General features: G+C 41.3%; 1 protein-coding gene across 1 annotated transcript; it reads left to right on the forward strand.

The window, feature by feature from the left end:
* Window positions 1-1,228: 1,228 nt before the first annotated feature.
* pias4a (protein inhibitor of activated STAT, 4a) lies at window positions 1,229-18,667 on the forward strand. Its single transcript, XM_080770061.1, has 11 exons — window positions 1,229-1,293; window positions 2,810-3,191; window positions 3,458-3,542; window positions 4,818-4,859; window positions 7,970-8,060; window positions 8,260-8,388; window positions 9,478-9,583; window positions 11,588-11,661; window positions 12,770-12,930; window positions 13,397-13,548; window positions 15,397-18,667. Exons 1-11 carry the CDS (start codon window positions 1,267-1,269, stop codon window positions 15,651-15,653), a joined length of 1,506 nt encoding a protein of 501 aa, XP_080626187.1. The 5' UTR covers window positions 1,229-1,266; the 3' UTR covers window positions 15,654-18,667.
* Window positions 18,668-19,358: the final 691 nt, after the last annotated feature.

A 19,358-nucleotide genomic window follows, 5' to 3' on the forward strand; every position in this document is an offset into this window, starting at 1 on the left:
TATATATACCTTATCACCTTTCATAAATGTGATTTGAGTAAATTGCAATTCATTCATTCTGAAAAGGAATTAAATTGAAATGGAATTAAACAAGCAGACCATATTGGCCTCTTGTGATTAAATAAGAATACAATTGGAAATATAAAGGCACAGTAGTCATGTGTGGGATGGACATTATGATTGTATTGGATCTGTAACCATATTTTGTAGCCTAGATATTTTATTATAGGTATAACAGTAGACTATAAGCATACAGGTAGGACTATAGGCCACTGTACGTAACATAGCTTACATTCGTAGATATCATTTATAATAAATGTACACCTTGTATAACGATGTAAATGTTGTAGTAATTTGGTCTGGTTATGAAAAATGATTGTAAACATAGCCGAATAGCCCATAGTTCTTCATTTAACCTTATATAACCTTGACATAGTCACTCAGTTAATGTAAAGGATTCCATGTTGATAGATGAAAGTCATAAAACTAAAGGAAACTGGTTTAAATTTGCCCTTCATCTCATCATAACATTAAAATAGAACCACTGTGGTATTATGGCATGATATGGCATTATAATTTGTTCAATTGATTTTATGCATCAATGAGGCTGTCTCTGGTACTACAGTACACAAGAAGGACTTTGGGAAAAGCAGGACTGGATCCACAGATGGAGTTTTATAGTTTGCCTTTTACTGTTTTACACATTACCCGGAGTTATAAAAGTGAAATATGGCATGATGTTCAGAGGACCTAAGCAGGATTTTTGGAGGTGTATTATATTTGATATAGCATTTAGTTCCCTTGTCTGTTTTAATGTCACTGTGAAAGAGACAAAGCATCGACGCTCGCATCTTACGGTTAGAGGTATAACGTGGAACAGATTTTTTTGCTCGGACGGGAGTTTCAAGGACCATGCGAGCCACTCCACTTGGCACACCATGATTACGTTTTACTGGCAATCTCTGCCTTTATCCCAATGCGCATTTGTAATAGCTCGATACCATTAAACCGAAACAGAGTGAGCATTGAAATACTTCAGCGGGTGTCATAAATTGTGGATACCGAGGCCTTATTTTGGAAAGGCGACCTGTCTCTTAGTAGATTTAAAAAAGTTGTACTGTAACTTTAAAAGACGCTTTGGCACGCCTACTTTCCGTGCATGTCTCTGCGATTGGCGGCCGTTAGCCGTCCAACAAACAGAGCGCCGCGTCTCATTGGTAAAGCACCAGCCACCGTCTGCGGCTCTCGCGGTACTGCTGTACGAAGATGGCGGCCGAACTGGTGGAAGCGATGGCAAGTAGAGCTCTGCTGGCCCCGGGTTGATGAGAGAGGGATGCGGGAGGGTACAAACGAGTCGGTTTTTGCCATTATTGTGACGCGGGGGTTCCTTGAATCTGGCCCACGGTTATAACCGGTGTAATTGTGTACCGCTTAGGTCTATGAAAAATAAATGAGGTAGCCTGTCCTGCTAGCTTTGTGCTAACTAATGTTAGCTGGTAGTACTCTGGGTAAGCTAGCTTCACGCTGGCTAGAAGGAAGAGAGAGAGAGACGGACAGACAGACAGACAGACATACAGACATACATACAGGAGAAATGAATGATGGGCAGTAAAAACACTCGGCTGGCTTGCTACTAACATGCTGCCGGCATTTGAACTGTCCAGCGCCCTTTCGGCTGTCTTTGCTGTGCTCATTGTAAGCGAGCTAATTCATGCAACTAGCTGTCAATTTAATGTTATGGATTGACAGTTCAATCCATATAGTTCTAGGCTGTCGTAATGGTATAGATGACCAAGAGAAAGCCGTGTAGAAGCGTTACTGTACGCCCTTTGCTAACAACACGAACTGGGAAAGACCAAAATATTGTTGTTATGACAAAGTTTGAAGCATTGTTTACTGTTTTTACATAGGCATATCTATGTGTAGTAGGACAAAGCGGATGTTTCCCAGGAACAAAACATTCTAGGTCACCTACCGCGTCACTGCTGAGCATAAAGATGTAAACACTGGTCTTCTGAGTATTTAGCGTGCTTTTCTGATAAACGTAAACATTGGGTGTTTTCAGGAACGGTTGGTAATGGTAACGAATGGATTATGATGAACTAAATAATATATTTGGTCTCTTTTAAAGAAAGTGCTAAGGAGGTGTCTTTTATATAAGCAGATACACCTGCACTTTGTTATTTAAGCAAATGAATAGTTTTGTCGATTGATTATCAATCTACTGATATATGACTGATATATCAGACTCATGTTAGCCCTCACAAGACTTTCCCAAATCCATCACTATCAAAATGCAGTCCTATGTAACAAAAGTCAGGAGGGAACCTCCAATCTTGCATCCAAGCTGTACTTATCGGATTGTTATAGATATTCCAGTATTTATCTATATATTACCACCCTCTGTTTTATGCTGCATTTTGTCTAAATGTAGATAATCTAGAGATTATGTGAACGTTGTCAAGGATGCTATACAAGAGAGTACTACTATCCTAAATGTGACGCAGGATTTTGGCTGACATTGGCTGACATTGATTGTACAGTATACAGATAATGGATAACAACTTTATTATTAGGTGCCAATTGCAACATTCATCGTCTTGCTCGGCCTTATGATGGGTGATCGTGCATTCTAAGCAGGTTGCAATAAATCTTGCCGGCAAGATGGATCCTTGCCTGCAAGATCATCACATACATGACTATATCATCATGTGGCACATATATGGGTGGGCACATATGATTATTTGTCACTCTGTTCCTCCTCCCTCATTATACATTTCCTGTTTTGTGATTTCCTGATGTTTTTTAGAACATGGTGAAAAGTTTCCGGGTCTCAGACCTGCAAACACTGCTGGCCTCCATGGGTCGCAGCAAAAGCGGTCTGAAGCAGGACCTGGTTGGCCGTGCCCTAAGGCTGGTGCAGACTGAATACAGCCCAGAGCTGCTTAAGAATGTCAGGCAGCTCTACGAGTCGCGCTTCCCTAAGACGTCCGGTTGGTTGGCGGCTCGCCGTCCAGATGGGGTCCCGGTAGCCTACTCATCACTCAGCTCCTCCCCCTCTGCCACCTCTCAGGGCGCAGACTACCTCAATGGCATCTCCAAATCTATCACTACACCTGCGGCAGAAGTCAAGCTAGTGCCACTGCCCTTCTACCAAACCTTGGAGACGCTGTTGCAACCAACAGAGCTAAGTGAGTGATCCTTAGTTTGGAGTCTACTGGCATGATGGGGAGCACAATGGTTTATGTACATTCTCATTATAATCTATTAACCATATTCAAGCAGTAGCTATTTTGCTCTTATATCATACTTGGTGGTGGGAAACACTGAAGGGCAGGGGTTTTCCACTTAACCTATTATTTGCATACACAAATAGATGTCATGCTGTAACCCAATGAAATGGTATGACTTATGAGATTGATTTTGTACTGATGGTTTTGTTGTCCAATGTTTACAGTTGCCCAGAACAACGAGAAACTGCAGGACAGTCAGTGCATATTTGAGTTAACACAGAGCCAAGCAGACCAGATCAGAAATGCAAGGTATGAAATGTACACCTTTACACCTATGTCACACCCATGTCAGTGGGTTTGTGTTTACTTATATGCTTTACAATACAAACTATTTAACTTCCATACACCAAAACATGATTTATTTATAAACTATGTAACTGTCATATGGCATAACAAGCTTTTAAATTAACTGCCATACACAAAAACATCTGAGGAAGAATTATACTATTATTGTTATTATGGTTGTTTATGTCTAACTTTTATATTTTATTATCACGTATAGTACTTGCATATACGATTATGATATTTGGTAGCCTGTAGGAGCCAAGATGTCTCTGCTAGAAGGCCTAATACTTGAGTTGTGGTTGTTAGAGTAGTTGTGGTGGGAGTCATTTGTGTAGCTATTGTTTTTGTTACAGACTGTCTGTTGTGGTTCAGCTTGTCCTTGTAGCAGCTAGTAGAACTATGGTCTGAGCTCTGTGCTTTCTGGCAGAACTACCGTACCACTAACCTTGCCTCACCAGGCTTTCCACCTCGGAGGAAAGCCTGGTCTCTGTTCCAAAAGTGCCGTGTGAACCGGTCTGGAGTGGATGATATCGTTGTTGTTGTTGTATTATTTTGTTGTCGACAGGCAGGAACAATCAAACGGAACTTCCTTTTCCCTCAAACCGGAAGAATAACAATAGAAATCTCGTAGCCTGCCGCTTTTATTGAGAAAAATCGGTTTGAGGGAAAAGGAAGTTTGAAGTTTGATTGTTCCTGCCTGTCGACTACAAAACAATACTACAACATGACGTAACGATATCATCCGCTCCCGACCGGATCATATACCCGAAATGAAATGGTGCCCAGGCTACCGCTGACACTGATCTGTGTCAGACTGTATGTCTACTCTAACCTACTTCTCCCCATGATATCACCAGTAAGACGCCTGAGGGCGAGAAGCGACCTCGCCCTAAAGGGCGAGGGTTGCGTGGCGCTGGCGCTTTGGCATGGGGGGTCAGATCAACTATGGAATGAATTCTGTACTGGCCATATATGGAGTGTGTATTTAGTGTACAGGGTTTGATGAGATCAGATCAACATGGAATGTCAGAACAGGTCAGCTCCATATATGGATAACTTTTAAGATTTTTGTTTCGTTTTTTTGTTGAGAACCACAATGTAAATGAGCCCTCTGGCTTTATTTTATCTTTATCCTCTGTGTCAGGAGTGCTATTATGTGATATCTTTTTATGTGCTATCACCAAATTATATTTACAAACCATGTAATTGCCATGTGTTTCACTCTCTCCTCTCACTTAGTGAGCTTCGTCCAGGAACAAAATCAATCCAGGTGGTTCTTAGGTAAGTTCAAGCCAGTTCCCTCGTACTCCTACAACCCAGCCTACCAGTTCAAATCAGTATTTAACTCATAGAATGCTGAAAGCGTTTTTAAACGTTTTATTATAGCCAAGCGCAAGAAGCGCATAACGTTTTTATACGTTTTATGGTCCAAAAAACGTTTTTTTATTGATTACTATAGTTCAACTATATTTGCGCCCGGACAACTCATAATGTAACACCGATCGGCTCTAAAAAGAGTTAAAACCCCCCCCCTGCTGAAAAGAGGTGTTGGTCTGAGAAGCGTCTGGCACCGCCTATTGGTTGGTCTATGCGAGGACGTACGACGTATTGGAGACGGCCGTCCGGCATAGACCAACGCAGATGTCAGGGGATCTAAAATGGATGGGACAATGCTCTTGTTTGTGTGAATACACTCGATTCCCCCTCCCCTCCTGTTTCTACATGGTTTCTCCCGAGGGAGAATGGTGGGGGGGGGGTCTCTTCCTCTTGGATCGCATTGGCAGTTCCCCCCCCACTCCCGAGTCCCCACTGCTTTCAACTGCAAGGCTTGCACTCACTCTCATTCTCGGAACAAGATACAACGCGATTTGCTCTCTGCCCGTATATAAACCTGCAACGATCGGCATTTGATTTCATAACGTAACGTTTGCCAGACACATGTGGAGTTAGTCATGGACAGATTGCACATCATTATCGAGGGCCCGCCATGATACGTTGGTCGCTGATCGCAAGCCGTACTGCTGCTGCGCTGCTCGCATCCAACCATCCAATCCATCCCCCTTTCTCGTTACAACAGGCTATTATAAACTCACCGTCGAGCAGCCTGCCCTGCACCTAATGTGATAAAATGAACGGCAGGACAAAATCGGATCGATTATTATCTGTCTATCAGCAACATACGGGTGTTTGTCTTGCAACGACAGGTGGTGCTTTCTCGTTTTTTTTCTTCCAAATACGTTGACGTGCTGCTTCTGCTGCTGCCGCATCCATCTCGTTGTTTTTCTTGTTTTTTTTCCCAAACATGTCCAGACACAATCCGATCCAGTCTCGCGTCTCACCTTATAGATACGCGAGACTGGATCGATGAGGTTAGTGGTATGTCTGGACATGTTTGGAGCGGCACACGACAATCGACAATAATGTTGATTATGCAAGATCATTTCCTCAAAGCCTAGTTGCCCCCCCCCCCCCCCGTTACTGCGATTGTTTGTAGCTCGAATCACAGAATGAGTTCAATGAGCGTAGGGAGAGGGCACATATGGGGCTACGATTGAAGAAAGTTTCCAAGTCCGTTTTATGATCAGATAATGTGCATCAAGACTCTCTGCTTTCATAAGAAAAAAACTAATACTGTAATTGCGAATGCAATGAGCACTTACTATGAGACCTAGCAGATCACGTCTGTCTGTCTGTCTGTCTGTCTGTCTGTCTGTGTGTGTGTGTGTGTGTGTCTGTCTGTCCCGCTTACTGTATATGTGGACCTGGCCCTTTTGTGCCCATATATGGAGCTGAGTGATTTGTGAGTCATGGTGACATGAGTGTGATGGCGTGGTCCTGCTTTGGGGACTCCTTATATGGTTATGGCTGAGTCATGGTGACATGAGTGTGATGGCGTCTTTTGTGACCATATATGGAGCTGGCGTGGTCCAAGCACTAACTATGACACCCTGCAGATCATGTCTGTAATTTATTCTAATTGTTATTGCAATTTACGATCTGCGTTCGCCTTCCGCGTTCGCGCGTCTTACTCGTAATAATAAAAATCACACCCCTGTGAAGTGAGCAGTGCAATGTTGTGAAGTGAGCAGTGCAACATTGCACTGCTCACTTCACTGGGGTGTGATTTCTATTATTATTACAGTATTAGTATTTTTCTTATGAAAGCAGAGAGTATTCTGTTTCATACGGTATATAGTATGTACATGTCGCTATAGGCCTTATTTTGTGAATATTTAGTTGTTAGGTCCATGCTCTCTAAAATTATCTTTTTCAGAGAACTTTAGAGATGGCATGGGCCTGAATAACTATTATTCACAAAATAAGGCCTATAGCGACATGTACATACTATATACCGTATGAAACAGTCGACTCTCTGCTTTCATAAGAAAAATACTAATACTGTAATAATAATAAAAATCACACCCCTGTGAAGTGAGCAGTGCAATTGCACTGCTCACTTCACAGGGGTGTGATCTTTCTGGGTGGTATTTTTCTTATGAAAGCAGAGAGTCTACTGTTTCATACGGTATATAGTATGTACATGTCGCTATAGGCCTTATTTTGTGAATAATAGTTCTTCGGGTCCATGCCTTCTCTAAAGTTCTCTGGTGGGCGCAAGCTGCATTCAATAGCCAATTAGTGACAAACTGTATATGTGTACAATGTGTACTGTTTTCCTCCTAAAAGTAGACATTCAGGGCTTTCATTCGGTATATGGTTTGTATAGGATATTATTTGTGCTCAATTTTATATCGGTCTTTTGAACTAAAAAAACTGAACTGAAATGTCTGTCAACTTCAGGCCTCCATATCTCTGTTGTTTTTTTTCACAAGCAGCGTGCAGGCAAAAGCAGGTGTTAGAAAAAGGTCAATATCTCCAGAATGGAAGATGGTAGAATCATAATTTTTTTTTAAAATTGAAGTGGACAAGTTGGGCTTTCTTTTTATTTATGCGATTGTGATTCTCGCTATAAGAGGCCCCTCGCTGTGGGCCCCCCAAAAAGTTCAAAAAGCCCATGTTAAGCCTTCAGCACCAGTAAGCCAGGGTCCGCTAGAACCTGTAGCAGTCTATGTGTTAACAGTATTATGAAATATGTTTCTTTGAAAATAAACAGATACCGGCATTTCATAATACTGTGGCCTGGAAGGTGCTCTGTGTGTGTAATGATTTACAGATCTTTACATACTCTTACTTCTTTTTCTTCTTATTGTTAACCACTGAAGCCCTATTTTATACTTTTTTTGAATACCATTCATTGACCAAGTGGATGAATGACTTGATTGGTTCAATGAGGTTGTAAAATAAGCTTGTAGAACAGACATTATTATACAGTATTAAAGATTAATGCCGGCCTGGTAACCGCCCTCTCTCATGTCATGTTCCGTTTCCAGAATCTGTTACACAGACTCCATTGGTGTACAGGAAGACCAGTACCCTCCTAACATTGCTGTCAAAGTCAACCAGTCGTACTGTCACGTACCCGTGAGTAGGCCATCTTCAGTATGAGAAATATAAGAGCTGGAAAATGCAAAGTAAATTAATAAATGATATTTAAGCCCCTGGGAGGGAGCTCAGGGAATTTTCATCATTTCCGTTTGAATTATTAATGACGTGACAAGGCTGTTCACTTTTTCACTGTATTTAAATGAAATGTGCCTGGATGTTTTGTGTATATCTACAGGGCTATTATCCCTCCAACAAGCCTGGTGTTGAACCCCGTCGCCCATGTCGTCCTGTAAACATTACACCCTGGCTACATCTCTCCGCTATCAGTAACAGAGTCACTATCACATGGGGCAACTTCGGCAAGGTCAGCCTCTTTTACAGAATACTGTTATGTTGTCTCATAGTTTGTATATTTTCTCAAAACCTTCTCTTACAAGGATGTGGTCAAAAGATATTTTGTATTTTTTCCGAGAGCTCCCACAGATGGAGGAGGAAGAATTATAGAATTATAATGTTCAGTTCACTCAATGATCTGTTGGTTGGCACTATGAGATGGGATATGGGAGTCTGATGGGAAAATTACATGTCACGATTATTGTGGCAAAAATAATTGTGATTAACAATATTAAACCTAAAATTGCACTTTTGTTCTAAATGTTTTTTTTGTGGCTTTCGCCTATATTTTATATTTTTTATAGAGGGACAGACAGTAGGCTGACAGGAAATGGGGAAAAATGGGACTTTTGTTAACCCACTGAAACCCTACCATCCCTATTCTGGGAGGAACATTTGCCAAAAAAAATCTACAACCTCACAACGTGTTGCGAGCTTGTAGATCTTGTAGAACGAAATAAGCGCGTACCAAATGCGTACCAGAGCGTCGCAGTCCCGCCCCCTTTCAGAACGACGAGTGGCCCAGGAAATTATTCTCCATTCATTTTCTCCATAGGCTTTTCAAAAAGTATTTATTTAAAGACTGTTACGCCGCGGACAAAGCCAGCTCGGATCGCGACAAATCATGACAATAATTACAATGTTTTGGGCCGATCAAATAATTAGTAAAAACAAATAGTGTTGTATCCTGCCTTTATTTTCTTCTTTCAAATTATTATTATCGGCACAAAATATTGTGTTTGTCATGATTTGTCACGATCCGAGTTGGCTTTGTCCGCAGCGTAACCGTCTATATAAATACTTTTTGAAAAGCCTATGGAGAAAATGAATGGAGAATCATTTCCTGGGCCACTCGTCGTTCTGAAAGGGGGTGGGACTGCGACGCTCTATAGAGGGAGGGTTTAAGTGGTAATGAATTTGCATCTCAACAAGCTAATTCATCCTAGTGTATGACGAGGACAATTTCACGATAAATGACTCCACGATACTATTATTGTGGGCACTAGTTGGCACTTAAAATTGGTGCTTACAGCATTGTAATCTCTGCATTTGATTCCAGCGATATTCAGTAGCAGTCTATTTGGTGAGGGTCTTCACTTCAGCTGACCTCTTCAGCCAACTTAAGCACCACTCTGTCGAGAGTGCAGATCGCTGCAGAGAAAGAAGTAAGTTGCTTTTGTATTTTGGTCACTTTTCTTCTAAACAGGACTAATTTACGGAACATTCACACCTTGACTGTTTGGTCGATTTTAATTGAACCATGGTCCGTTTACTCTATTGCTCCGGTTCAATCGGAGAAGTGCATTCAAACTCCGTTGTGGATCAAACAACCGAACCATAGTCATCCTGAAAAAGCCAGGACTCTGTTCGGTTGCAAGTAACGATGTTCTGGTGCAGTGGTTTTCAACCAGTGGTCCTTGCTGGGGTTCCAGGTGGTCCCCAGCTAAATGATGGAGAGTTGTCAACCAAATGGACCCTTAAATCTTTAACTCTCTCAAGAGTTACATTTTTAGACAGCTATATGTGTGGCTGGGTCTGTCCCTGTGTCCGAGCACGAAAATAGCGTTATAGCGTTTGTTCAACAAGTGTCAATGTTGCACATCCTAACACACAGACACCGACACACACAGGCCAGGGAGGAAGGGTTAATACAGTACAGTACTGTACGGGTGGCCTCTCCTTAGTTCCGCTTCATGAAAGTCCGCCTTAAAGGTTTAGGGAAACGGTGGACATTTTATTTTGTGTCACATATTTTAGCGTGATGGTTAAGTTTAAAACAAGTAATACACTGTCTGGATGTCATCTTGAATTGGATAAAAAATGGAGTAGTTCTTTAATCAACACCAGCTGTCAGCAATCAGGAAGCATGGGAATAAAACTGGTGAGCTTCATTTTCATTGGCTTTTATAGATGTGTATCTCATTCTCTACACGTCATCAAGCAGCACGTTTTCGTTTTTTGGCATCCATGGTCTAAAAGTGTGAAAATCGTATTTTTCATTTCACCAAGCCTTTAAAATAGTGCCATCGTTTCATCGTCATAATGTCGAAAATATTCCAAAGTCCCGATCATCAACAAGAAGCGAGAACAGACCGACACAGAGGCTGCCATGACACTCCATAGGCATTGCATTGGGACTGGATTAACAACAAGCCCTTAGAGGCCAGCGTCACGTGATCCGGTAAACCTTGTATGTCTTAAAAGTGATCAAAAACAGCTCGGGTAACTCATTGTTGGGATGGAAAGAGGTCTTTATCAATTAGCTCGGGCCACTCGGGTTTCGGAGGGAATGTGTTGATGTCTGTTAGCCTTTTTACGAAATATGTTGGACAGATTTTTGTGTTTCATTGTGTGAGGGGGGGGGGGGGAGTACACATGCCTTGATTTTGTGGACATAAATATATTGTTATTTGTGTGTCGCTGTTCATTCCCTGTGGTGCTGAAATACGTATGTGAGTTGGGCTACTTTTGTCAACAAACCAACCCACAAACGTAAATCGGCTGTCGTCGTGTATCGCTGGCTACACATTAACCCATTCTGAACGGGAACCCATTTTGGTGTTGGCATCATGTTATGCTTTAGCTATTGAAAAATAGCAGATCTACAAGCTCATAGCGCGCCACCGAGTGGCGCGCTACGAGCTTGTAGGTCTGCTATTTTTGTAAAAATCGAAGAACGACTGACATTTTTAGAATCTGATCTCAGGTCAGAATGGGTTAATCAGACCAGTGTGTGTCCAGCGGAAACCTCGTATGAATCTGATCTCAGGTCAGATTGGGTTAAGATGTACTTTTTGAATCTGTTGCATTGTATATCAACAATGCATTCAGCTATCCTTGCAATACTCTGTAAGCCTCTCTACTGTTCAATATTAAATTAAATGTCAAAAGTATGGTCATATAAGGATCGTTGCATTGTTTATACCGAGTTCTCTCCTGACATGAACCTACATGATTCTCAAACTACTAATAATTTCTGAATGTAGTGGGTGGGGAAGGTTTAGCTGTTCAAACCCCAAAATGTATTCCCTGTTTAACTGATGCCTTCAATTTCTTATTTATTACTCTATTTTATGGTAACTTGTTTGTCAAATTCAGTACATTGATTTGTTCTGCAATGAGACTCCGTTCAGCATCATAATGATGATCTGCCATTTCTCCTTATCCAGTACAAGACAAACTACGTTTTGACCCAGAGAGTGAAATCGCTACCACAGGTCTCAGGGTTTCTCTCATCTGTCCGGTGAGTATTTGATAGTTTACACTTAGTGACATAGTGAAAATAAATGTTTTTCACACTTTTAGAGCAGTGTGGTCATAATATGGACATACCTAACACTAGCTACCAAATACATCTTTTTTTAATCAAAAGTCCCTCAAAGGCCAATCTTAATTAATTCCTGTGATCGAAAACGTGCTGCGTGATGACATAGATTGATTCCCATAGTTGCACGTTCCTTTTAACACAGCTGATGATAACCTTTTCCCAGCTAAAAAACGTATTCTGCGTTATTTGTCGGGAAGCGACGCTGCCAAAATGCGTAGTTGCATAAATGTGTTTGATTCGATCTAGTGGAAAGGCTACTCACATTAGCTTCGGGTGGCTATCTGTTGTTAGCTTAGACCCTGGGCTGCGTTGTTTGTATGGAGCCTGGCGGTCGTAGTAATAGCACCGGCCAGTAGTTATCAGCATTGACATAGAATGGTACCCGCCTCCTTTGGCTCTGGGACGTATGTGCAAAAGTGAGGGCAAGCTTCCGCATTGGTGCTTTACTAGTCTCACGTAGCCAGACAACTATGCGAGAGGCAAAAGTTTGACAACACGAGACTAGTGCTTCACAGAAGCTTCCGCATACAGAGAGGATGTTTGGGTCTGACAAGACCCGGAAAAGGCGCAATGTGATTGGCCAGGAATTGAGTGGCAGCATGGTGTAGCGTGCCATCTGCACTTCCGACGCACGTTGATAACACATCGCTCCAATGAACTGCAGCGGCCAATGAGGCATCCATTTGATATCCGATCAGATTTTTATGGCCGATTCCGATATGCTACAGATTATATCGTGCATCTCTATTTTTCATATATCTATGTTGGGCAGGCTACAAATACTAGCACTCTTCTCTGCAATGCTGCTGTGAGTGAGATTCCACCGTGCCTGAAGGAATGCAACCTTAAGATTGGTTGCGAGGGCGTTTCAGACTGAAACGTAAAAATAAAATAACCGAAAGTAATTTCACTACGTCTTTAAGTGGCGATTGCTTATATTTCTGCAATTCCCAAGGAATGTTGTCCTACTCTGTTTATAATATAAAGCCTGGTAAAAACTAACATGTCTTTCTGTCTTTCGCAGCTGGTGAAGATGCGGATTGGTGTGCCATGTCGAGTTTTAACCTGCGCCCATCTTCAATGTTTCGACGCCGTCTTCTTCCTTCAGATGAATGAGAAGAAGCCCACATGGACTTGTCCTGTATGTGACAAGCCTGCTCCATATGAACTGCTCATCATTGATGGGTAAGAAGACAGAGACGCGCTCAGTCTTGTCGCAAGCTTCCTCTTCACCTTTTGGAAAATGTTCATTAATGAGTCATTTTAAGGGAACTTTGCTGCATGTTGAAACCAAAGAAAGCTGAAAAGTCAAAACCTTTTTTTATTAATTTTGACCGACAACATAGCTTATTCTAATCTATACCAACCTTAGAGTAGATACCAACAGATTCAAGTCCATAAATTGGCTTGCTAGTTGGATAAAGTTGAGAAACTTTAGGAAGAGTGCTAATCATCTCATTAAGGGAGACTAACGAGCATACTGAAGCTGTCCTCTGGACTATTCCCCAAATTAAATCTGTGATGTGATGTGTTCTACTGATCTGTAATAACAAACTCAGACCACACTGACCTGTGCCATTTGTCACTTTCATAGCAGTTGTATCATTGCATCATGTGTCTTTTGTATCATTGCATCATTGTCATCTTTCAGGCAGCTGTCTGAAATCCTGAAGGAGACGAATGAGGACATTGAGGAGATCGAATACTTAACCGACGGCTCCTGGCGACCCATCAACATTGAAAAGGAGAGGGAGAGGGAGAGAGAACGCAGCAACACACCTGAATATCCTGTTGTTGATATTTGTGAGTGTTCGGCTAAGTTCAAAGCCAAGCCATAATCACCTCTAAATTAATGTATTTTTTTATATATCCATCACCGTTTTACACTTTATATTGACCCGTTTTTATTGTTGTACAGGTGTTAAAAATGTGACATTATATACAAGCTCCATCATTGCACTTTCAAGAAAGGTGGAAAGAAACCGAAAAATGGGTCAGATATCTACACTTTCTACAGTATATAAGCAGAGTAAAATGTATACCAGATGCGTGATTTATACATAGACTGCGTGACCAAAAATGGCAATGAAATGTGGAGTTAAATGGCACATATTTTCAAAAGGTGCATTGTTTAAAATCTATAAAGTTAGCCAGTTAAAATGACTGACTATGATATAATAACAGCCGGCATCAGTAGTGGTGTGCATCATTCTGCAGTCATACATTTACAGTATAATACTCAACTGTATATTTAAGTGAAAGAAATCGCAGCCATTCACAAAGGCAACAATGAGAAAGTGGCATTTGGTCAATGCTGTAATATAAGTAGATTAACATTGCTGTCAATAAGGAACTGCCCCTGTGAATTAAATGGTAGTCTCGATGGTGTTTCCTGACAGTTTATGTAGGGAGTTGGCGGGGAACGCACAGCCATTCTGTAAACCGTCAAACATACTGTAGTTTTCTTAGTGCCCAGATAAACTCCTTCAATTACAAAGCGAATACACATTTAAATGGACACTATCGCCATTTTCAACCATATTTTTATAACTTATTCCTTTTTTGTGGTGTATCATGGCTAATGTTATATTCACAAGGCAGAACTGAACTGAGCAATCGTGTGACTCTGAAACTGTGCCAAACTTCAACCCTTGCTTCTTTTTTGTGACCATTTTCATCGTTCGTTTTTCTTTTTATTTTACATCGAGAGCAACCCATTTTGCTCAGCAGTTTGATTTACAGTGTACGGACAATAGGACATTATACATGCATGTGTGCAGCAGAGCACATGCATGTTTACATCCACAACCACCGACCTACATATGCCGTCACTTATTTCCCTTTATTTTTTTGTATGCAGGGCTACCCTCCTTTCACTACCCCCCACCCAATCCTACAATCCTGTTGGTTCCATAATGACGACTGTAGTGCAAAGTGCACTTTGACCTTTTCTACAGCACCCATGAGTCCAATCCTTGCTTCCAGTTTTTTTTGTCACTAAAAGTGGGTTAATGTAATGGCAGCTATAGACCATATGGCATATGGGCTTGCCAGGCTGACGCTTTGTGTGTATGAACAGTCTGAATTGTATTGTAAATATTGTTTCTATAGATTATCATAATCATCGGAATGGCAGGAGTGACTTATTGTTGGTATCGGTCGAGAATGAGCGTGTCTATCCACTTTTCAATAGATTGCTGAGGAGAACAACATCTACCAAGTACTTACTGCACATCAACAATAACTGCAATACACATCAAAAGCATGCTGAACTTTCAAACATGATAATGTCCCTTTCACAATTACCACCTTTAAACTAGTCCAGCGTGTGTGAAATATGTACCACACATACTTTTTTTATTTTTACACCTGTGACACTTGCTGAAGAATGCCATGTCTGCCAGATATGAGCCCAAGCGCACGTACAACAGACCACCTGAATGGACTTTTTGTTCTTTGTATGTGTGTTTTACCGTAGTACGTAGAACAAAACGGGCATATTGTCTCTCTGAAACAATGCCAACGTTGTGCTGAAAAGGTCACTGACTGTGGTAATGTCTGTGAATCTAAAAACTTGCGAATGTGATATTTGTATATTTATTTCATTCTAATGTTTCATTTAATGTTTCATTCTAATGTTTCTATCTACAGGCAGCCCTGAGGTGAATGGCCATTCACCGGCCCACAGCAGCACCAGTCTGACGGGGAAGTCGGGGAGCGGGTCCTTGGGTGTGGGTGGAGCTGCACCGGGAGGAGGCACAGTAGTAGATCTGACTCTGGACTCCTCATCTGAGGAGGAAGGGGGAGGGGCTGGCGGAGACAGCGAGGACACTGAGGACAGCGCAGACAGCCCTGCCCCTAAGAGGGGTCGATACAACTATGACAAAGACCTGGTCACTGCCTACTGACTGGCCGGACAGCCCACCCCTTCACCTCCACAGACAGAATGAGAGAGAGGTTGGGGGGGGGGGGGGAGAGGCAGAGAGAGAGAGAGGCGGGGGACTGAACCTGGGGAGAGGAGAACATTAGTGTAGTGAACACCAATGGGATAACTGCTTCCTAACTCTTCAGTCTACCACCTTGCTGCACCGCCACCCCTCTCTCAGGATATCTGACTGAATAGAATAACTACCATCACACCTCTTCCCTCTCTAAACTCTTCATTCCCCTTTCCCCACCACCTCCTTGCCTCCCTGTACTTTATATGACTTGGACTTACTGGCTCTTTTAGCCGTGGGCGTTCCGATTTTTGCGTCTCTGATTTTTGTCACTTTTGGGATGAACGGGTAAGTGGGGAAAAATGAAGGCGCCTTTAGTAGTTTGTTAGTCGGAGGTCAAAACACAAATGACTAATGAGGGGAATTGGCGTAAATATTTGGGGGAGGCCAAGCTGAAGATGTCTGAAATGTGATGCAAGTTAAAACTCCCTCTCCCATTAAAATAATAATTTTTGGTTTTATTTGGTCAGAGAATGAAATCATGTCTTTTTTTCCCCCAGGAATTTGTCCTTTTTTATGAATAGATGGGCAAAAAAATCCTGCTGCCCTCAGTTTGATGTTAAACTCTTTATTTTTGTTTTTGGTCCTTTATAGATAAAGAGAACCTACCTCAGTCATATAAACTTTGCATACCGTACATGACCAGAGAGTAGCTTAGAAACGGGAACAGAAGCATTGATGAGAGATGTACTGAAGCCAATTTTACACTGGAGATTTTGTTTCCCTAGTTTTCTCCCCCAGGTGTTCCATACAGTTCCTAGTCCTCCCAGAGCTATGAAAAATGCAAGGTAATCGGTCAATGACCAGCACTTAAGCCCTAGTTTATATTTTGTCGTACGACTGTGTCGCACAATAAAATTGTGATAATAGCAGATTTTGCATTGCGCAGTCTCTGAGCTTGTGAGATATGCTATTCTTGCTATTTTTGAAAATGTTTAATAATGGACATGCCCAACTAGAGGCGTTTGATGGTTGAAAAGGTTGGTAGCTGGGACTGTGCTACCCTGTGCAATGTGCAGTTATCTTGCTTGAACAACAGGAACTCTTGAGGGTTGATTTATTAACATTACATTCTGGACAAAACTCACTCATCACAATTATTTTGTGGCAGTTGTGCCAAAGTAGGTTTGTTTATTTTACGTATTCGTTGATGTGAATTGGTCAGGAGATTTGGGTGCCTTTTTTAGTTTAGGATTTTGAATGATGAAGGCTGGAGCCTTTCAGTGGAGGGGCTAGTAGAGCTGGCCAGCAAATGATACCTCCCACCCCACCCCCAACCCACTCTGACAGATGTTCTTCTTTTCATTGTGGTTTGTCATTTGCCTAGGCTTTTCCAAAAGGAAAAATAGACATAGGAGTCTAGAGAAGGAGAAGAATTGGATGGTAACAATATCTCTAATTCTGGAGTAACCTTCATAAGTGCTCACATCCTTTTGACATATTTTGAATTTCTTAAAATCATAGTATTTATTGATAATTGCTTCACAACTTTTATTTTAATAGTGGTTTGCTGTATTTGTACATACATTTTTGCCATGTAAGAGTGCTGTACAGATGATATCCTGAGGAAAAGATACACTTAAAGTCCTGTGTGCTCTATTGTAAATGAGTCAGGCCTATGACATTGCTGTTGATAAACTGGTTCCCTTTGCTTGTTAAAGCTACCATTGCAATGTATGGTATTTTCTTTGTTGGTACAAGCCCCACCAACATTTAAATTAATTTCACTAACTGTCCCTTTTGGAACACAAGTAAGCTACCGGTAATTCAACCTACAACTTCCTTTGGCCCCATCCCCATCGGAATATATGTCATTATTTTCTGGAATAAAAAACTGTACTTAATGGCTGTAGTATACCATGTAGGCCTGATGGTTATTTCTCACTCTGCCCCTACTCTAACATTATCAGTAAGTCATGGTTATTTCTGAGGAGCGGAAAGGATAGGAGACTTAGTTTGGATGTGCAGGCTTCAGTTTTATATACTGTACATTAGCACTGCAGGGGAAAAGACACTGGGTTTGAAGTGAATTGCCTTACACCCAGAGATGATTGTATTTTGACTCTTGGCCCATGGTCCCAGATGAGCAGTGTTTATCTCCTGTCTCTGACGGCTGTGACCAGGTCACCTCAGCCATCTTGTGGCTCTTCTGTGGATCCAAATCTATCCCACTCCACTTTGTGGATCAGACCTGCATTATATGACTTCTTTGTATGCTTGTCCCTGTTGTGTAGTTTTATGGGTTCAGATTCAGAAGCTGCTTCTGATCCATAACTCCACAAATGCACATGGGAAATTGCATCTACGCATTGATCCAGAGCTGTTGCAAGTGCATGTTCTGAGTTTGAGGCCTGACGAAGTAGATGTAGTCAAAATCTGGTCTTCCATTTTCTTGCTCTTTTGACACTTGACTTGGCTTACAGATCGATATACTGTTATACTGATACCATTTTGTTAATTCGCACATACCTTTATTGATGGCACTTTGCCTGAAATCTTTCCCTTAACCCGAACAGATTTCTTTCCCTACGTAAGCTGCATTCAAGCAACATAACGCGAAGAACTCTGATGCACATTTTTAAAACAGGCAGTTGATTGATGGGAAACTATTATATACATTTAAATTGATATTTGTTCATAGGTATTGAAATTTGTGTGAAGTTCTCCCTAAACCTTTCCCCCTATTTGATTACAAATAAGAAGAGGTGCTTTGGTTGCTTCTGTTGAACTGAGCCAGGTAAAGTTTGTGGTTATGTGGGGATGAAGAGAGTGGAGGAGAGGGTCCGGTCTTTCATGGTGGCTTCCCTTCTTATTAAAAAGTGTAAGGTAGCATGGGCAGAGGCTTACAATCCACAATTGTCCACCAGTTTGTGTGTTTTTTTATATGTTCATGTTAAAAGACAATAAATTTAAATAATATTTTATTAAGCTTTGAATCGCCTCCAGTTGTTCCATACAGACATTGAGACAATGTAATGGTTACCAGTGTTGAAGCTGATGCCATTAGGACTGAGGAGAGAGCAGTTGTAGATTGTAATGTTCTGTACCAAATGTTGGATCTTAGGGACAAATTTGTCACCTGTTGGAAAAACTGTAAATTCAGAATTATCGTATTCTAACACCTGTTATTGACGTGTGGAATTAATTAAAATCCGTTTTTAAAAACTCACCTGCCATCATTGTCATTTTGAAATTAGAAAATGTTGAATACAGTGTTAGGAATAGTAAAATCTCTATTCAACTCATAGCAGTCAAGTCTCTTTTGGAGGTACAGATTTCGCAGGGAAGGGGGTACATCTATAGAATACCAAACGACTCGCCCGTTTACCAACTCGCCCCCGCGAAATGTTAATGAAACAGTTAATATTTCCCTCCCTCTCTGAAATTATCTTGTATACAGATTTATTTGATTGTATAGTAGTCGATCTCTATACTCTATACTTCAGAGACGGTGACTGCTTAATTAAGTTAATTTCGTTTTATTACACACATTTCTTCCATGTAGCCCATGTTTTGTAATGGCATCATCATGCTATTATGCCCGTGGATATACAGAGTGAACTTAACAATGATAAATTAATATGATAATACATTTTTAAATAATCACCAACATGA

This window comes from Protomyctophum bolini (assembly GCF_963924005.1).
Source record: "Protomyctophum bolini genome assembly, chromosome: 8".
NCBI classification, from domain to species: Eukaryota; Metazoa; Chordata; class Actinopteri; order Myctophiformes; family Myctophidae; genus Protomyctophum; species Protomyctophum bolini.

Coding starts and splice junctions, on each gene's coding strand:
- pias4a (XM_080770061.1), top strand. CDS start 1,267: ATGGCGGCCGAACTGGTGGAAGCGATG. Junction 3,192..3,457: donor GTTGCAACCAACAGAGCTAA/GTGAGTGATCCT, acceptor CAATGTTTACAG/TTGCCCAGAACAACGAGAAA. Junction 9,584..11,587: donor AGATCGCTGCAGAGAAAGAA/GTAAGTTGCTTT, acceptor CTCCTTATCCAG/TACAAGACAAACTACGTTTT.